At 45.8% G+C, this 17,958-nt stretch overlaps 1 protein-coding gene across 1 annotated transcript in view; it reads right to left on the bottom strand.

Moving 5' to 3' along the window:
- The window catches only part of LOC147663678 (uncharacterized), a 97,856-nt gene that overhangs the window by 78,855 nt on the left and 1,043 nt on the right, over positions 1-17,958 (bottom strand). Inside the window, exons 2-3 of the mRNA XM_086950269.1 lie at positions 16,584-16,616; positions 7,180-7,470 (exon numbers count right to left, since the gene is read on the bottom strand). Coding sequence (XP_086806395.1) covers positions 7,180-7,470; positions 16,584-16,616 — 324 coding nt within the window. The remainder of the gene's footprint in view (positions 1-7,179; positions 7,471-16,583; positions 16,617-17,958) is intronic.

Here is a 17,958-nt window from a genome sequence, read left to right on the forward strand (position 1 = left end):
TGAAACAATGCACATTCTGGGACGAGGTGCCAAGCCTCCTCTCTCAGGATGGGGAGGGTTCACGAAGGGGAAGCTTCAAAGGTTTCAGGGGATTGTCCCCCCGCTAACCCCTGAGCCATAACGCTGCTTAACCTTCACCTTCCCGCCTATCAGCCTCGCTCCCGCATCCCAGCCGCTCACCCCTACCTCCTCCCCAACTTAAATGGCGACCGCTGCGGGGAGCGTGAGCTAGACCCCTGACCGCCGTCAGGGATCAGCTCTTCCCCCGTAGCTCCGCCTGTCTGACCCACAGCTTTAGTCCCACACAGGCAGGGTCGAGACCCCTACCTGCTGGGTGCCGTGCTCTGTTTTTCTTGCTACTGTACTTTTTCATATAATTTACTGTGCCTTGTTTGGACTCCTGCCCATTGCTTGTTTTCAGAGGATTGTCCCTCCGCGTCCTCCTCAGCCATAACGCTGCCTTAGCGTTTGCCTTCCCGCCTACCAGCCCTGCTCCCGCCTCCCAGCCGCTCGCCCCTTCCCCCTCCCCGACTTAAATGGCGACCGATGCACGGTAGCGCCAAAGGCGCGCCTAAGGCAAGCTTGTCTGCGCCTGTTCGTGCTAGGACCACGTGAGGCGCCAGACCCCCTGGCTCCCTCGAGCACCACAACGCGAGACGCCACTACGACGCCACATTCCTCCACGCACTCAACTCCGGCCAAGCTACCGACTGCTTCCAGGCAACCCCGAAGCACACCCATGGACCATTCACCTGCCGAAACTACAGCTTCAACAGCCAGCGTACACCAGCACGATCTGCCCCCCCCCCACCAAGGCAGGCAGCAACCACCTCAGATGCATACTACTCAACACCCGCTCCGTCCACAGGCACGCCGTCGAACTCTGGGACCTGCTCGACTCAACCTCCCCGGACGTCGCCTTCCTGACGGAGACCTGGATGAACTCCTAATCGGCACCCGACGTTGCTGATAGCCATCCCAGATGGCTACAAGATCACATGCAGGAATCGCATCAACAAACCGGGAGGAGGAATCGCCATCGTCCACAGAAATACTCTCAGAATCTCAACCAACAACGAAGACACCCTCCGCACCGCCGAACACCTGCACTTCCGGATCTACATCGATCCCAACACCACCCTCAGAGGAACCCTCATGTACAGACCCCACGGACCCCGGCCACAGTTCATCGACTCCATCACAGACGCCATCAATGTGCATGCCGTGGCCTCCACAGACTACATCCTCCTCGGAGACCTCAACTTCCACCTCGAGAACATCAATGACAGCAACTCCACTACACTACTGGACAACCTTGCCAACCTTGGCATGAAACACTCCGCCGGACACACGCTCAACCCCATTTTCTCTGCCAGCAGCCACGTCGCCGTCAGCCGCACCACCGAACTCCACTGGACCGACCACCGCTGCATCCACTTCTCCTTCAAGAAAACCACCACACACAACCACCAGCAAAGAATTCCCCACCGCCTCTGGAACAAGGTCACCGAAGACCAGCTAATCACCACCCTCGCCCAAGACCCACCGACCGACCACACCGACACAGCCGCCAGCAACTTTCAGCAATGGATCATCGACTGCGCCAACACTCTTGCCCCAATCACGAAACCCACAAACAGTCGCACGGACAGAAGAGCCATCTGGTTCACCACCGACCTCCAGACATCCGAGCAGACCTGCCGGAGACTAGAGAAGAAATGGCGCCGTGAGCAAACAACGGACAACCATGCAGCCCTCAAGAACTCCTGCCGCAGACACCACCAACTCATCCAAAGGGCCAAAAGGACCTCCTTCAAGGAATGCATCGACAACAGCGCACACAATAGCAAAGAGCTCTTCAACATCGTGAAGGAACTCGCCAACCGCAGCTCCAGCGACATCCCACCTTCACAAGACTTCTGCGACTCTCTAGCCTCCTTCTTTCACCACACGATTGCAGACATCCACAACAGCTTCAACACCCAGACCTCTCCTCGGCAGCCAACACCCCATACTCACCGCCCCCCAGTCACACCGGCCACCTGAGCTCCTGCAAACACGTCAACGACGAATACACCATCAAGACCATGAACACCAACCACTCGCTTACCGTCAGACCCCTGCCCCCACCACATCTTCAACAAAGCGAGCTCCGTCATCGCACCCCAACTCTGTAAGCTCATTCGAGACCGTCACCTTCCCGGAAAGCTGGAAACACGCAGAGATCTACGCTCTACAAAAAAAAAAAAAGCAGACCCAAAGGACCTCAAGAACTTCCGGCCCATCTCCCTGCTCCCGGCAAAAGTCATCCAGAAGATTGTCAACTGATCCAATTCCTCGAAGATAACAGCCTGGACTCATCCCAATCCAGTTTCCGCAGCAACCACAGCACCGAAACCACCCTTATCGGCGCCACCGACGACATCAGGGCCCTGCTGGACAATGGCAAAACCACAGCCCTTATCCTCTTGGACCATTCGGCCGCATTCGACACAGTCTGCCACCACAGCCTACACACACGCCTCTACAACGCGGGCATCCGCGAAAAGCTCTGGACTGATCAACTCCTTCCTGACCGGCAGAACCCAGAGAGTCCACTTCCCTCCAGTCCTATCCGAAGCCACCAAGATCACCTGCGGCGTACCCCAAGGATCATCCTTCAGCCCGTCTACATGACACTCCTCGCCAACATCGTCCGATCACACAACCTCAACATCATCTCATTCACCGACGACACCCAGCTGATCCTCTCCCTCACCAAAGACCACGGCAACACCCTCTACGCAGGAACCATGGCCAAACTTCTGAAGAGACGGCAACGTATACAAAACGCCTCCGCACGCCTCTTCCTCGACATCCCCCGCAACAGCCACATCACTGTGTACCTGAAGGACCGGCACTGGATTCCCGTCAACAAGAGGATCACCTTCAAGCTCCTCACCCACGCTCACAGAGCACTCCACGACACCGGACCAGCATACCTCAACAAGCGACTCACCTTCTACACCCCCCACCCTCCAGCTCCACCGACCTGACCCTTGCCACCACAAACCACCGGCGGCGGCAGATCCTTCTCCCTCCTCGCTGCCAAGACATGGAACACCCTCCCCATCCAACTTCGACCTGCTGACCTTCAGGAGACTCCTCAAGACTTGGCTGTTTGATCAGTAGCTGCTCCTCCCCCCAGCAACTTGAGACCCTCGCGGGTGAGTAGCACACTGTACAAATGTCTGATTGAAAGGCATGCTGCCTTAGTGAGCCTCCCCAGACCATTTGCTGTTTTCAGCAACTGGTCCCCACTGGTTCTACCCCCACTTTTGGCGGGAGAACCGGCAGGAAAAACAAGTGAGGGAGGGAGGTGTGCCCACCTCTGCCAACTGCATCCTTCGGTGTGGGGGCGAGGTGAAGCACAACTCAGAGTCCCCGCCATCTTGAGGATGGGGGGACCCAACCAACCAGGGATAGGCTCCAGCCCCCCTCCCACTGGAGGTTGGCATAATAGGGGGTGTACCCACCCCAGGGAAGGGACCTATTGGTCCCGGTCCTTTACCTACCTGTAACGCACGTAAATCTAGTATTTAGGGTGCACCTTGAACCTTGCTTCTTCAGATCCAGAAACGACAAGAAAGAAGATAAAAAGAAGGACAGAAGAGCCGTGCAGAGCTAACAAGAGAACGACGCCCATTGATTTTGCCCCAGCCCTGCAGGCATGTCGCCCCTCGAACCTGCGAGACCCCGGTGTGTCCTGCAGCCAGCAACCTCAGAAACCCCAGATGACCTGCCTTTCTTCACTTCCAAAGACTGCTTCACCCGTGAACACTGGATTTGTTCAACTGCAACCTCTGGCAGCAGCTGGAAACTGCGGATCCAGCCCACTCAGCATCCGCTGAACCTGGCCCGAGCTAGAGTGGAAAAACACCACGAGGAGGTCACCCCAGCCACCTTGACCCGAGATCCGGTGTGCCTCAAGCCTCCAGCCAACGCCTGCAGTCTAAATACAGAAGGCCCCCTGTAACGAGCGATCAGGAGATAGTAAGAAGATCCAACCCCCAAAAAGGCACCCCTGCACCAGACGCCCCACGGCCTTGTGTGCCCAAACCAAAGGTGCTTAACCAACCCTTACCTTCCCAACTTACCTCTCGAAGTGGTGGTCGCACCCAGAAGTCCTTTGTCTCCCTGCCTGCAGAGCATTTGCAAACCGGAGGTTCTCCATTGAAAAGAAAGCGCCCAATGTCGAAACAGCACCCAGCACCCGGCTGCCCCAGTGCCGCTGAGGTTGAACCGTTTGTGCTACATTGTTTCCCCATTTGCCCTGACCTGAACCCTAGGAGCTTTTGCTCCCACAACCCAGTGGCCGGCTTGCCAGCAGCCACCAATCGGAGGCTCCCTATCTCCCATTGGATAACATTGGGCCTCAACACTCTGCACCCGGCCGCCCTAGTGCCGCTGAGGGTACAACAACAGCGCATTGCTGACCCTAGGAGACCCTGGAGTCTAACCCCAGAACCTTAACTCCCACAGTCGATAACTTACCTGTGAACCAATAACCTGTTTTTCCTCCATAGGATAACATTGACAATTTTCTTCCAAAAAGTTTCTAAGTGTTGAATTTTGAAATCTATAAATATTCTTTAAAAATCGCACGAATAACCAAAACGTATTTACTTACCTGTTTGCAGGAAATGTCCCAGTGCTGAATCTAGGTATTCAGCATGGAGTTAGAAAAGTAACATAAAAGGTAACTTACCTGTAATAAACTAAAAAAGAATATTCATTTCAATATACTAGATTTGCTTAGTATTGCAACCTAATGCATCCTCTGTAAATCAACCAAAGTACAATTCCTATTGCATTTTCAAACTGTTCTACAAACAGCAACTTATTACTGTAAAGTAGTTAATGCTTACCTGTGCCAGGCTTGCTTGGTTCTAGAAAATAAACCAGTATATTTTTTTTATACAAAAAGAATTGGCCTAGAGTTCAGTTCTTGCGTGTGTAATTAATTTACCGACTGAGTGTGTACATCAAATGCTTAATACTGTCCTTTGATACTGCCTTACTGCTCGACCACAAATAGAGAGTAAGGTTCTATCTAACTTTAACCTCTGGGGTCACTTGGACTCTATTCACACTATACCTCATTTTGATGTAGTATATATAGTAATTATTAAGGAAGTGAGCAACCCGGAATACCCTTGAGGGCTTGGGTAAGTAAATGTAGAAAGGTAAAGATGCCTTCAAGGGACTTTGTTCAATCTAAGTTTTGTTATTTAAAATTAATATGAGAAGAACCAATTTATCGTCCTTACAATGAGTGAATCAAAATTGATCAAATTGTGTTGTCAACATGAAACATATAAACAAAGACACAGGGTGTATACAAAAAAAGTGTTTTTATCAAATAATTCATTAAGAAAAATCAGCTTCATATACAGACAAATAAGCGAATAAGATTTTAGGACTGTGGGTACACATAAAAATAAATTGCTAAGTGACTCAACAGAACCTAAAAGACACCTATCCCAAAACACATTGAGTAAAACAAAGCAAGGGATGAAGTGCAAAGTCGACGTTTCGGTTTCTTAGCAGTTATTTGATGAAACCATCCTCAGGACTGTAATCAGTTCAGATCTGTATAGAAATATTGTAGTCTGTTTGCGGATTATCGTCATCCGCAAGAAGATCTTGGAAGGATCACAATATCCTAGGGACCTGACTATCGAATGCGGAGATCGCTCATCCAAGTGGGATGTAGCGTCTGAACTTCACTCACATAGGGTTCGCGTATTCATACACAGTAGAATTCATCCAGTGTATGTTAGGTGAATTATTATCAAATTTCTGAGACAAATCAGGGGTCGATGCACATAATTTGCGCTTAAACAAGCCTGTGAGCACTTTGATGACACGCGTTATTGACTTCACCTCGCTGCATCTTAAGACACTGCAGGATCTCTGACTGCTCACAGGCTCGTTTAAGCGCAAATTATGTGCATCGACCCCTGATTTGTCTCAGAAATTTGATAATAATTCACCTAACATACACTGGATGAATTCTACTGTGTATGAATACGCGAACCCTATGTGAGTGAAGTTCAGACGCTACATCCCACTTGGATGAGCGATCTCCGCATTCGATAGTCAGGTCCCTAGGATATTGTGATCCTTCCAAGATCTTCTTGCGGATGACGATAATCCGCAAACAGACTACAATATTTCTATACAGATCTGAACTGATTACAGTCCTGAGGATGGTTTCATCAAATAACTGCTAAGAAACCGAAACGTCGACTTTGCACTTCATCCCTTGCTTTGTTTTACTCAATGTGTTTTGGGATAGGTGTCTTTTAGGTTCTGTTGAGTCACTTAGCAATTTATTTTTATGTGTACCCACAGTCCTAAAATCTTATTCGCTTATTTGTCTGTATATGAAGCGGATTTTTCTTAATGAATTATTTGATAAAAACACTTTTTTCGTATACACCCGGTGTCTTTGTTTATATGTTTCATGTTGACAACACAATTTGATCAGTTTTGATTCACTCATTGTAAGGACGATAAATTGGTTCTTCTCATATTAATTTTAAATAACAAAACTTAGATTGAACAAAGTCCCTTGAAGGCATCTTTACCTTTCTGTAGTATATATAGAGCCAGTTTCCTACACCTCATCCATCAATACTGAACACAATACTCAGTACCAAAGCTAATACTAGTCAGCGTACCTGGGCTTATATACAGACACACACGCGTTTACAGGGAAAAGAATGAAATTAATGATGCCAACGATGCTACATGTAGTAGACATTGGCGGATCCCCTGTGCTTTCTAAAAAAGTTATTTTGCCATACGAAAATTGTGAATTTTACACACATTTTTGTGAAGAGGATACTGAAATTACCCATTCCAGGAGGTGGATTATTTGAAGTGAGCCAAGACTTGGTCCTCTTGCGAGTGCTAAAGCCCATGAAAATAATTCAGTTGCAAGCTTGTGCTTGCGTTACAAGATGAAATCGATGGTAATTCAGACCTCTGCACTTGAAGATTCTGTTTTAACACTGCAAAGGGGTGAGTTACAAGCATGACATTTCCAGCAGTTATAACCTAATAGTGTTGTATATCTGTTGGTAAAACAGACTTTGTGATGCTGAATCCCCAAACCCTTTGAATCAAACTTACCAAGAACGCGGATGTAGCAGTAGGAGACGTACTGAAGATCCCGCGTCTGACAGTACCAGCCTTCATCTTGCAGACTGACGTTCATTAATAGGAATGTTCCATAGCGAGGTTGTATACGTCCTTCATATGCTTTAAAGACATGAGGGTAATGGTGATGATAATACATCAAATCTTTCCCTTCTGCGTTTGTTCTCTGTGCTCCAAGAAACACCCACTCAGAACTTTCCGCAAAAGGTTTATCAGGGAAGAGCACAGACTCGCCCACAGTTGTGGTGATGTTTTCGCTCAGAGCTGCAAAAAACATAAATATGTTAACTGCTTTGGAGGGTTAAACAATTCAGAAACATTGCATCCACTACTGCATAAAACAAACTGACAACCATTAATGATTAGCCAGAAAACCCGAAACCAGATCCAGGATGCTTGTTTCCGGTCCAAGGGAGGAACTGGCTGGGCCATTTGGGCTGGGCAGGTCCCATAGGGAGCAGGGCCAAGACTGATTTGCATGTGGATGGGTTCAAACTAGAATAGCATGGGGAGAAAAATTTGGATTTAGGGCCAGATCTATGTACTGGGGTGAATGTTTGACATTGTTCAATATTCTTCCATAAATTGTTCTTTTTACATCTACTATGACCAAGAGCAGGAAAATGTAGGCAGGGAAATAAGCACAAACCACGTGCCTCTCAAGAAGGCGTCCCTTTGTGGGGAGGCAATACTATCTTAAATAAAAACAAGTTAAAATAACAACTCCTCAAAATAATAGTGACAAAGCGAAACATGAACAAAAATTAAATAAATCGGGGCAAGTCAGATTCAATCATAAATAAACATGGTCATTTCATTTAACAAGACTGTTAGACATATCTAAAACAATCATTTCTTTGAGCCATTCTCATAATTACAGCAGTAAAAGGTGGATTAAAACTACAATTTGTCTCTAGTCCTTGACTGAGTCGTTATGTAGTAGTTCTTTCACCTTGTGTGCAAATTCTGCTCGTCTTGCCAATTCCATTGGAATCTCCCTCTTAAAGAGAAATTTCATAGCGTCTGTACAGGTGCGTATCCCATATTTTAAAAATAAGTGTTTCAGTAAAGTGCGACGTGCATAATTCAAACGATGGCATATGCAGATCATGTGAGTCATGGATTCCTCGAGCTGGTGGCACAATCTGCTAGAGGTGACCGACTTTGGTGTTTTCAAACGTCTGTTGATGTCTTTTATCGGTAGTACTATCAATCTCATGAACAGAATTTGCTTTAAAATAGACTTGTTCAGGGCAGAGTCAAGGTATGGCTGACTCAGTTTATCGTGGAAGGATCTGGCTAGACTGATGTTACTGCTAGAGGACTGTAGTTCCTTCATGTCCTCTTCCTTGGATAGTAGTCTGACTTGTTTCTTTAAAATGTTTTTTAAAATTCCAGGTTGGTAAATAAAATCCTGCCAGTTGGACAAGTCAAGGTGCAATTCAGTGCAAGCAGTTAAAAGGCCTTTCAGACACACCTCCTGCCACAAGTTCTAGAATTGCGAACTTTAGAACTGGGGAGCTACGTTCGAATCTCGGCATCAGCTCAACATCCTGTGATTCCAGGCAAATCGCTTAGTCTCCCCGTGCCTACCACAAATTAATGTGTTCTTCTGTAATGTAAATTGTGCTCATGCCATGTTGTCGAGTTCATGCTACATAATATTGCAAGGAAAAATAAAGTAGGGAAACTAGAGTTAACACACTACTGAACGCGCACTCTTAAGTGCATCAGCAGTGCACTGTGAATCGGAGCGTTTCACAGGCCTGTCACAGATAAGAAATGCTATCAAAACGAAATCCTACAAAACAATATACTACTGGCCGGCAGCTATTCATACCCGGACAACGTCGGGATGGGCTGCTAGTAGATAGATATAGATAGATAGATATAGATAAGCCCCCAGATGGCCTACCCAATATATTATTCTTTTTCGCTGGCTGTGAAATTCTACAAAGCCTGGAATGACCACTGGAGTGAGTAACCAGGTTTCCTGGAGACACAACAGATCCACAGACTGTAAGAATTCGAATGCAGCTCTGTTTTGCAACTTAGTTTTTAATCCGTACAAAGTTCCATGAGATGACTTTCATCGTTGTGATCATTCGACTCCCCCAGCTGTTGTTCCTTGTTGTGGTAGGAGCAATTTGGTTTTATGCATGTACGGGTCCTTACAGCTCCATTTTAGGGCTGTCTAGATTGATCGATTTGTCCTCTTTCTGTTTGGTTGAAGTTTGGTGTGAGATGTATTAAGTTAAGAAACGCCGACGTGCGGGGAAACTGGTTTTCTCCCTCTTAAGATGGTCTTTCTTGGGGTTACTGTCTTTTTGTCGTTTGGTCCGCCTCTTAACATGTGGATACCTTTCCTCTTTTGGTATGTGCGCACTGATCCCCCATTTCGCAAATTGATCTCATTATTGCACGATTTTGTAGACTATTGAATTGTTTTTCCATTTTAAAATTTTTGACTCTCTTGTTGTATTACTCCCCAGTACCTTGAACTGAACTTGAATGCGACAAAAGCCGCCAACCTCCGACTGTAGTAAGGAGAGGCAACGCATTTTATGCGGGCTCTGAAAGCAGGTAATGATGATGATAAGTGGGAAAATAGTGGAGACAAGCAATGGAAACAGGATGTTAGGAAAACTGTTGCAGAGAAAAAATGTGATGTGGAGGAGTATGTAATAGATTCATTTATTCTGCCAAGTAACATCAACATTTTTAGGAGGGCCAACCAAAAGACAGTGACTATTTTAAGTTACTCTAAAAGTCCATCTGGACAGTAACGTTTGAGCTTCTGGATGAGGTACTTAGAACCTTTCCCTGTTAGGGGCTTGTAAGTAAGGCAGCACATTTTTAAAACTATTCTCTTCCTTACAGGCAACGAATGCAAAGATCTCAGTGGAGGAGTGTGAGCGATACCAGGGGGGAATGAGATGGGCCGCTGTGTTTTGTACGAGTTGAAGTTTTGAAAGTAAAGTCTCATTTTCAGAAGCAAGTAAAGCATTGTAATAAACTAAACTTCTTGCAATGAACACCAGTGTTTTCTTCAGTGGGAGAGGAAAAAAAGGACGAGCTATCCTCAACAGGCGCATCATGTGGAAGCAAGTAACTACAGTAGACAGAACCATGGGTTCTTAACTACCTGTCTAGGTATAGGTAAAGAGTCAAGTTCTGCAGGCCACCAGTTGGCCGACCAAAGCTGTTGGGCCTTACTAAACACAATAATCTTGGTTTTTCCTCGCATTCAAATGTAGGCAAATGGTAGACATCCAAGCTGCGATTGCTTTCATTCCTGGCGCAAAGCTTTGTTTTGCCTTAACCAGGACTTTGTCGAAGAAGAGGACCAACTGTGTGTCATCAGCGTAGGACAGAATTTCAAAGCAGACAGCTTTGACGAACTTGGTAAGGGAGCAATATAGATGTTAAAAAGCGTGGGGCTTAGACATGAGCCCAGGGTCACACCCTTGTCAGTCATTCATAGTACAGGATTGGAAAGAGCCTAGAGAGATATTTGGGACCTGTTTTTTTAATAAAATCAACAAGAAGAAAAAAAGAAGTCAGAGAACCACTCTAGGGCGGTCCCCTAAATTCCAATTTCATGCAGCTTTTGTAGTCGCCTGGGATGAAACCGTGCCAAAGAATGCAGATAAATCCAACAGCACAAGCATAGCTGGTTTATCAGCCTCAAGAGCTAAACGCATGTGATCTGTGACTGCCACTAAGGCGTATCCATGCTGTGAGAGGATCGGAACCCAGACTGATGGGTCCAGGATAATGTTTTTCAAGAAATCCAAAAGTTATACCGGATTTTCATGCAGGTTTTGGGAGGAACAACCCTGTCAAGAGGGGAGGTTAATGGGTTGTTGTAGTCAGCTACAGCTTGATCAACTTCTGAGGCCTCAGGAGCTAATGAGAATTCAAGTTTGTTGGCAAAGTAGTCAGGAGTAACTATCTGCCAACGTCGGACAGCGCTAGTGTTCATCCTGTTGGTCTTACTAGGGATGTATGACGGTACAACGCATGCTTTCACAACGCGTACCGTTACCACGCAGGTTTTTCAACGCAAGTCGTTACAACGACTTGCGTTGGGGGGTGCTAAATAGTGAATAGTTTAATTTACTATTCCAACTCCAGTCCCCGTGGATAGTAAGGAAGGTGTTGGATAGTAAATTAAACTATTCCCTATCCTACAGCGCCCTCCAGCGCAAGTCGTAACGGCTTGCGTTGTAAAACCTGTGTGGTAATGGTACCGCGTTGTGAAAGTTTCGTTATAAAAGATGTTTCCCCTTACCAGGCTTCTCTACTTTAGGAATCTGGAAACAGATAAAAGACTGATCTCTCCAGACAAGCGGTAAAGGGGACTCACAGGTCTGGGTTTTAGAATTAGTAAAAAGTAGATCCAATGTCTACCTAGCCACATGGGTGGGCCATTGATTTTCTGATGTAGGCCGAGCATCGGAAGGTCAGAAATAAGCTGTGGTACATCGGCATTGGGGGAGGCTTCTCGGTGATAATTAAAATCACCTGATAGGATGAATTGTTGGGATGATAAAACAAGGGTTGCAATATATTCTGTCAAGCACTGACTAAAGTATTTTTTAGGTATGGTGGACGGGGAGATAGGTATACTAATGCACCTTTACAGCATGCATTTGGGGAGAGTTCAATTTTAAAAATACATAGCTTTGCCCAGTCTTTATTAGTTGAGGTGATAAGAGACTTTAACTGAGCCTTTAAAAACATTGGCAATACCAGCCCCCTATCCTTTATTTCTCTGACAAGACTAAGCATGTGATAGTTGTCAGGGAGTACTAGAGTAATTGCTGGTAAAGAGGAGGGACTTAGCCAGGTTTCGGTCAGAAAAGCAACCTCTGGTGACAACGAGAGTTCCCTAAAAAGATTAGGTAGAGACCTGATGTTACAGAGAAAAACTATTTAGGCAGTTAGTGGTCAGAGGGCGCAAAAGGTGGGTATTTTTTCTGCACCCATCTGTTGGGACCTCCACTTTACATGGGGGAGCAGGAGGGTCCAATGGATGAGTGGCAACATTAGTGCCTTTACAGGCGACATCTGTGCTTTAAAAGGATCCTTGAAACAGTGGAATTTACATTTTAAACAGACTGAAGTAGAGACTTTATACCAGTCATCTATTCTGTACAGTGTTTGAAAGTGTAAGTAATACTATCCGTGTGACTAACCTCAGCAATGTAAGGAGCAGGGGTTCTAGCGACAGTCGGGCGGAGACGGGCTTGTCTTTGGTGCACCTGCGCTGCCATGACCCTTAAGTAGGTGCAAGTTAAGGGTCCGATGCACTGTGCAGCTACACCGCCAATCACCAAATTGGCAGTGCAGAACAAACAAAGTGAGAAAGCTAAACCTTCCTGCAAAATGCAGACAGCCTCTCTGCGCAAACAGCGCGATGAGCTGCAGAGGACCAAAGGGAAGAGGCGAGGAACAGCGAGTGTAGTGGCACCACACCTGCTGAACATGTTCTTAGAGGCAGAAAAAGGGGGATACTTACCAAAAGACCAACGAACAGCCACTATAGTAGTGATACCCAAGGAATGTAAACCCCCAGATGACTATAGTTCCTATAAGCCAATCTCCTTGTTAAATAGAGAGGCTAAAATATTGGCTAAAGTCCTGGCAAATTGCCTTATGGGAGTAATCATATCTCTAGTGCACCCCAATCAATCAGGATTCATGTTACATCGGAGTACCAGACTGAACCTTAGGCGCCTGTGTGGGTTAATGCAATTTACCAAGTCCCATGTACAAGAAGATGCAGTGCTCTTTCACTGGATGCAGGTATGGCATTTGCCAATATTGAATGGCATTATTTATTTGGGGTCCTAGAAAGGTTTCTATTCGCCCCCGCTCCCAGTCATGAGTCAAGCTACTCTACACAAAGCCTTTGGGTAGAGTGATTGTGAATGGCTCGATCTCCCGCTCCTTTGTTCTTTATAGGAGGTACAAGGCAAGGATATCCACTGTCCCCTATGCTATTTGCACTGGCCCCGGAGCCGCTGGCGCCCTGGGTATGAAGAGATCATTTGGCGACTGGTATAGTAGGCGAAGGAAACTGGGAGGAACGAATATCCCAGTACGCAGATGATGTCCTACTTTACGCCACTAGGCCCCGCTTCACAATAGATAGACTGCTGCAGATATTCCAACTATTCGGCATCTATTCAGGCTATCAAATTAATTGGGATAAATCTCTCCTTTTTGGACTCACAGCCGTGGTTCTACCATTGCCAACTAGGGAGGTCAAACTCCAAACTTAAAATATTTAGGCATTACTAGCACACGAAGGAAATCTAAATTTCCAGAGGAAAAACGTGAGGACTCAACTGGAGTGCCTGGAAAGAGATGTGGCGCATTGGAGGAGCCTACCGATCTCCTTGATGGGAAGAGCTGTCCTCTTTAAAATTATGACACTCCCACGTATGTTATATGTCCTATTAAATACCCCATAAAAGATACCAGACAGGTTCTTTAGAGAAGTGGCTAGTGACTGGAGGAGGTTCCTCTGGAATGGGGAGGCTCAAGGATAGCATTAACTAAACTCTAAAGAAGTGTTTATAAAGGAGACCTAGCAGTTCCAGACATTATAAAATATTTTTGGCCCTCACAGATGATAACAATTAACAATTGTTTCTTTGTGGACAGAGACGAGACAACATATAGGGTGGATCACTTAGTGATGGGACAGATGGTATACCCAGGAGTGTTATACAGGAAAGCTACCAAAAACAAGCAGTGATAAGAGAATGGAAAGGAGCCACTAAATTCCTAGGCTGGGACAATAGGGTAACAGACCGAACCCCACTTTGGGACAGTGACATGTTGCAGGAAGTAGGCGAACTACAGGGGTTTAGTAAATGGAGGTACTGGACATAACTCTCCTAAGGGATGCATGGAGAGGTTTGGCAATAATCTAATTTGAAGGCCTGCAGAAGGAATACCAGCTGGCGGACACAGAAAGCTATAGATACATGCAACTAGGGCACGCACTACGTAGGTACAACCAAGACGGGAACCAACTACCAGACTATACCCCTTGTAGGAGAGTAGGGTCTGCTTCCTATGATCACCTCCACTTTTTGCTGTGATTTTCTGTTTTTTCGACTTTAGTGTGGCTGTGGTCCTGCTAATCAGGCCCACAGCCCAGCTATTCTCTCTCTAAATTACATAACAGTAAACAGCGCCCCATGTTGTTTCGATTATATTTTAGAGCCAGAAAACAGGGGTAAAATATTGGTTGAATCTCTACCGAGCCGCCATATGCAATCTGCTAAGGGGAACAAGATGAACAAAAATACAGCGCAAGCTAAAGGAGGTACATTTTGAGATATAGCATGGGACACAAATACTTGAGTTATTGAAATATTGTGAAGTAGAGAATAAAGTCGAAAATTCTTAACCATAGAGACATGAAATAGGGACAAACTTGCTGTATCGCCCCCAAAGTTGGCATTTATAATCCTATGAGGGGAAGGAGGAGACTGCATATATAGCGCACGAAAAAGGAGGTATGTTAAAGATACAATAAACTGTCAGAAACAAATTGAGCTATTCAAATAGGTGTGAAGTAAAAACCTTCAATATTCCCCTTTTGTAGATTAAATTATACAGACAAGGAATACATAAGGGATTTGGTTGAATTAACGACCAATAGATGTGGAAAGCAACTAAAGCATACTAAGAATTTAAGGTAACTCCCGAGTAAATAACAGCATAGGATAAATAGATTTTAAATAAATAATGGCGAACTAATACCAGCACATTTCATTACAGAAATCATCCTGAAGATTGAAATAGAAAGATATGAAAGGTGGAACAAATATAATGCAAATGAATAATATGATTTAAGGTAAATAAATGAAATTGCTATAATATGCATGACTGATCCGGACATAATGAGGTGCATGTAGATATGTCCAACCCCCCCAAAAAATGATCTAATGGGAAGAGGGTAGTTAGTACCAAGAGCAGATATATGAGAAATGAAAATGGGAATCTGCCAATATAATGAATGGAGAATAATAGGATTGATATAAATAGAAAAAGAAGTAGCAATAGGAAGATCTGAGACTACGCACTAATAAATTGGTACAGATTGTCTATAGAGTGTGTATAACATGTATACAAATGATGAAGGTCTAGTATTTAAAAAAAAGAATGGGAATGTACTAGATAGGCTAATATGCTCTTCACTAACACAATATTTATATAAATATGTTTACCTGCAGGATTCCTTTGAAAGTGGCAACCATCCAGTGCCTGTTAAAGGAGAGACGTATTAAATCTGTCTTGAAAAACATGGTCTATTATAACTAAAACCATCGAAACGCGTCGACGCCCAGATTCAACACAATCAAGGGATAGAGCCTTCTCTGTAGACACGATATTTCAAGTGTGTCCAGGATCAGCTTTTCGAAAATTAGGTTCCCTAATGTGTTCACATATGACAAATAGGAACTGTCTGTTTGTCTCTCTCCTTTTCCTTTGATTTTATATGGTTTTGCATTGTTGTTTTAATGAAATATAGATACAAATGTGGTGCCAATGTACACGTTTTAATGTAATTGTAATGTACTGTTTTTAAAATTTGCAACATTCATAATTTGTTTTTTAAAATAAAAAAAAATCCATAAATAAAGAAATCTATAGAATTTGCTGATTGTGTATCATCCTATGTTAGTGATCACTTCTCATACATGGGCTATTATTGGTGCAAAGTAGATTTGTTTAAGTTGTGCCAAAGGATTTCTTCCTTTTTTCACTGTTTATTAGTACTCTAATCCCCTGGTGTGTTAAGGGGTCCCTCTCAAATTATTACCCTCTCTCTAAATTGATACCATGTACTTTAGGTTAATACCAGATTGGTTACTGGGTCACCCTTATCAGCCCCTGTATAATGTACCATAGGTACCCAGGGCATAGGTGCACCCAAGGCCTACCAGGGCCTGCAGCATGTATTATGCCACCACTGGTTGGGCCTCCAAACTGACACCACAGGTCTGTTCACACAGCCTGGGTAAGATGGTGTCATCACCCCTTACTGGGATATAGTATACCTATACCAACTTATATAAATTGAGACATAGTAACCTATAAGTTACTCCTATGGCAGGCCTTAACAATCCTGGAGGCAGAAGGCTTGGTTTTGTGTGAGAGGGTGCCCTAGCATGAGCTGAGCCCCTCTGCAGCTTTCGGAACCATCTCCTTATAGCTGTTCTATGATATAGCCATACCATATACTCTTAAGTGCATTATAATCCTCGCGGTTAATGATAACTTTGGTTTGGCTTTATTAAAACATGTTGTGTAAGGTGTCAAACACTTTGGAACACTACCCCCCCCCCCGCCAGTCCTGGCGGCGGGGGTAGCATTCCACCCTTCTAGAGGGAGAAGACATGTTAGTACTGGTATACCCGGTAAAGTTTAAACAGCCTCAGCATCACAAAATGGATGCTGCTGCCACAGATACGAGTCTGACCTCCTGCTGCTGGACAAAACTCCGGCCAGGGAGGCTTGGACAATAGATTTCCTGCCAGGGGAGGTGCCAGCACCACCCCAGACAGGCTTTAGTGTATTGGGGCAGGGAGGGCTGCATTGAAAGATGCAATTCCAGACACTGCCTGGGGCACACACGGTGCTCCATGTATAGCCCAGTTCAAACTAGTTGCTGGGGCACCCCAGCCCCGTTCTGGCGCAAAACTGGACCAAGGGAAAGGGGTGTAACCATACCCTTCCCAGGTCCACCCATAGGAGGGACCTTGCAGGTAATCCAGCCCCTTATTTCAGTATAAGTATAGGAGCTGTGTCCCCAGGACTTTAGATTACCCTGGAACGAAACTTTGATACAGAACTCTTGGACCTTTGACATTCTATTCTGACTAGAAGAAGGAAGACATCTCCCTTGTGGTCAAGGAGTGACCGCCCTGTGCAAACAGGCACCCCCAGTGACTTGCTGGTCTGCATTGTTCAGGCTCCCGCTAGATCCCGAATACTCTGCGACTCAGGACACGGATTCCCAGACATCCCGGACGCTGCTTGATGACTCCAGCAAAGCTGAGGCCTGTGCCGGACACGAGAGACGTGGGACCGGAACTCCTGGACATCCTGCATTTTGCTAACTGCATCGACTCCTGAGGTAACTTAAAGTTGTGCATTGGGGTACGAGAAGCCCCAGACCCGAGCACCATTTGCATCGAAGCTCAGCCCTCCACGAGTGGCGCGTGGGGCCTGCTCCTGCATTTCAGCTCGACGCATCTTCCCGGTTCCTAGTCCGTTGGCTAGTGAAGCCCTGGAAGACTTCCTTTTGAAACTTAACTGCTTTCCTGGTTGCTCCAGGCTTGCTCCAGCTTCCCTGCAAAGGAGAGGCGCCCCAGACCTTGCTGGTCTGCAACACAGCCAATCTTCACTTCCTGCGTGGGTTGCATTTGCCAAAGCTTGTTGGGTCCAATCCGGATACCGACACCGCAGTCAACTAGATCCTTTGTGGGACAGCTCGAATCCAGCTCCTGGTCATTGTCGACGCCTCCTGGACCTCGTGGCTGCAGAGACAAACTTTGCATCTTCACCTGAATTCACCCGACATCGCCTGGTTCCTTCCTGGTCACTGGCTAGTGACCCAGACTCTGTCCCTTCTGCTTTCAGGTTCTTCACATCTCCGATCCACCCTTGGATCCACCCAGACACTTTTCCTCTGGTCGCCTGCAGCACTTCTATGCAGCTTGC

Source organism: Lissotriton vulgaris, unplaced genomic scaffold, assembly GCF_964263255.1.
Source record: "Lissotriton vulgaris unplaced genomic scaffold, aLisVul1.2 SCAFFOLD_1698, whole genome shotgun sequence".
Classification (NCBI taxonomy): Eukaryota; Metazoa; Chordata; class Amphibia; order Caudata; family Salamandridae; genus Lissotriton; species Lissotriton vulgaris.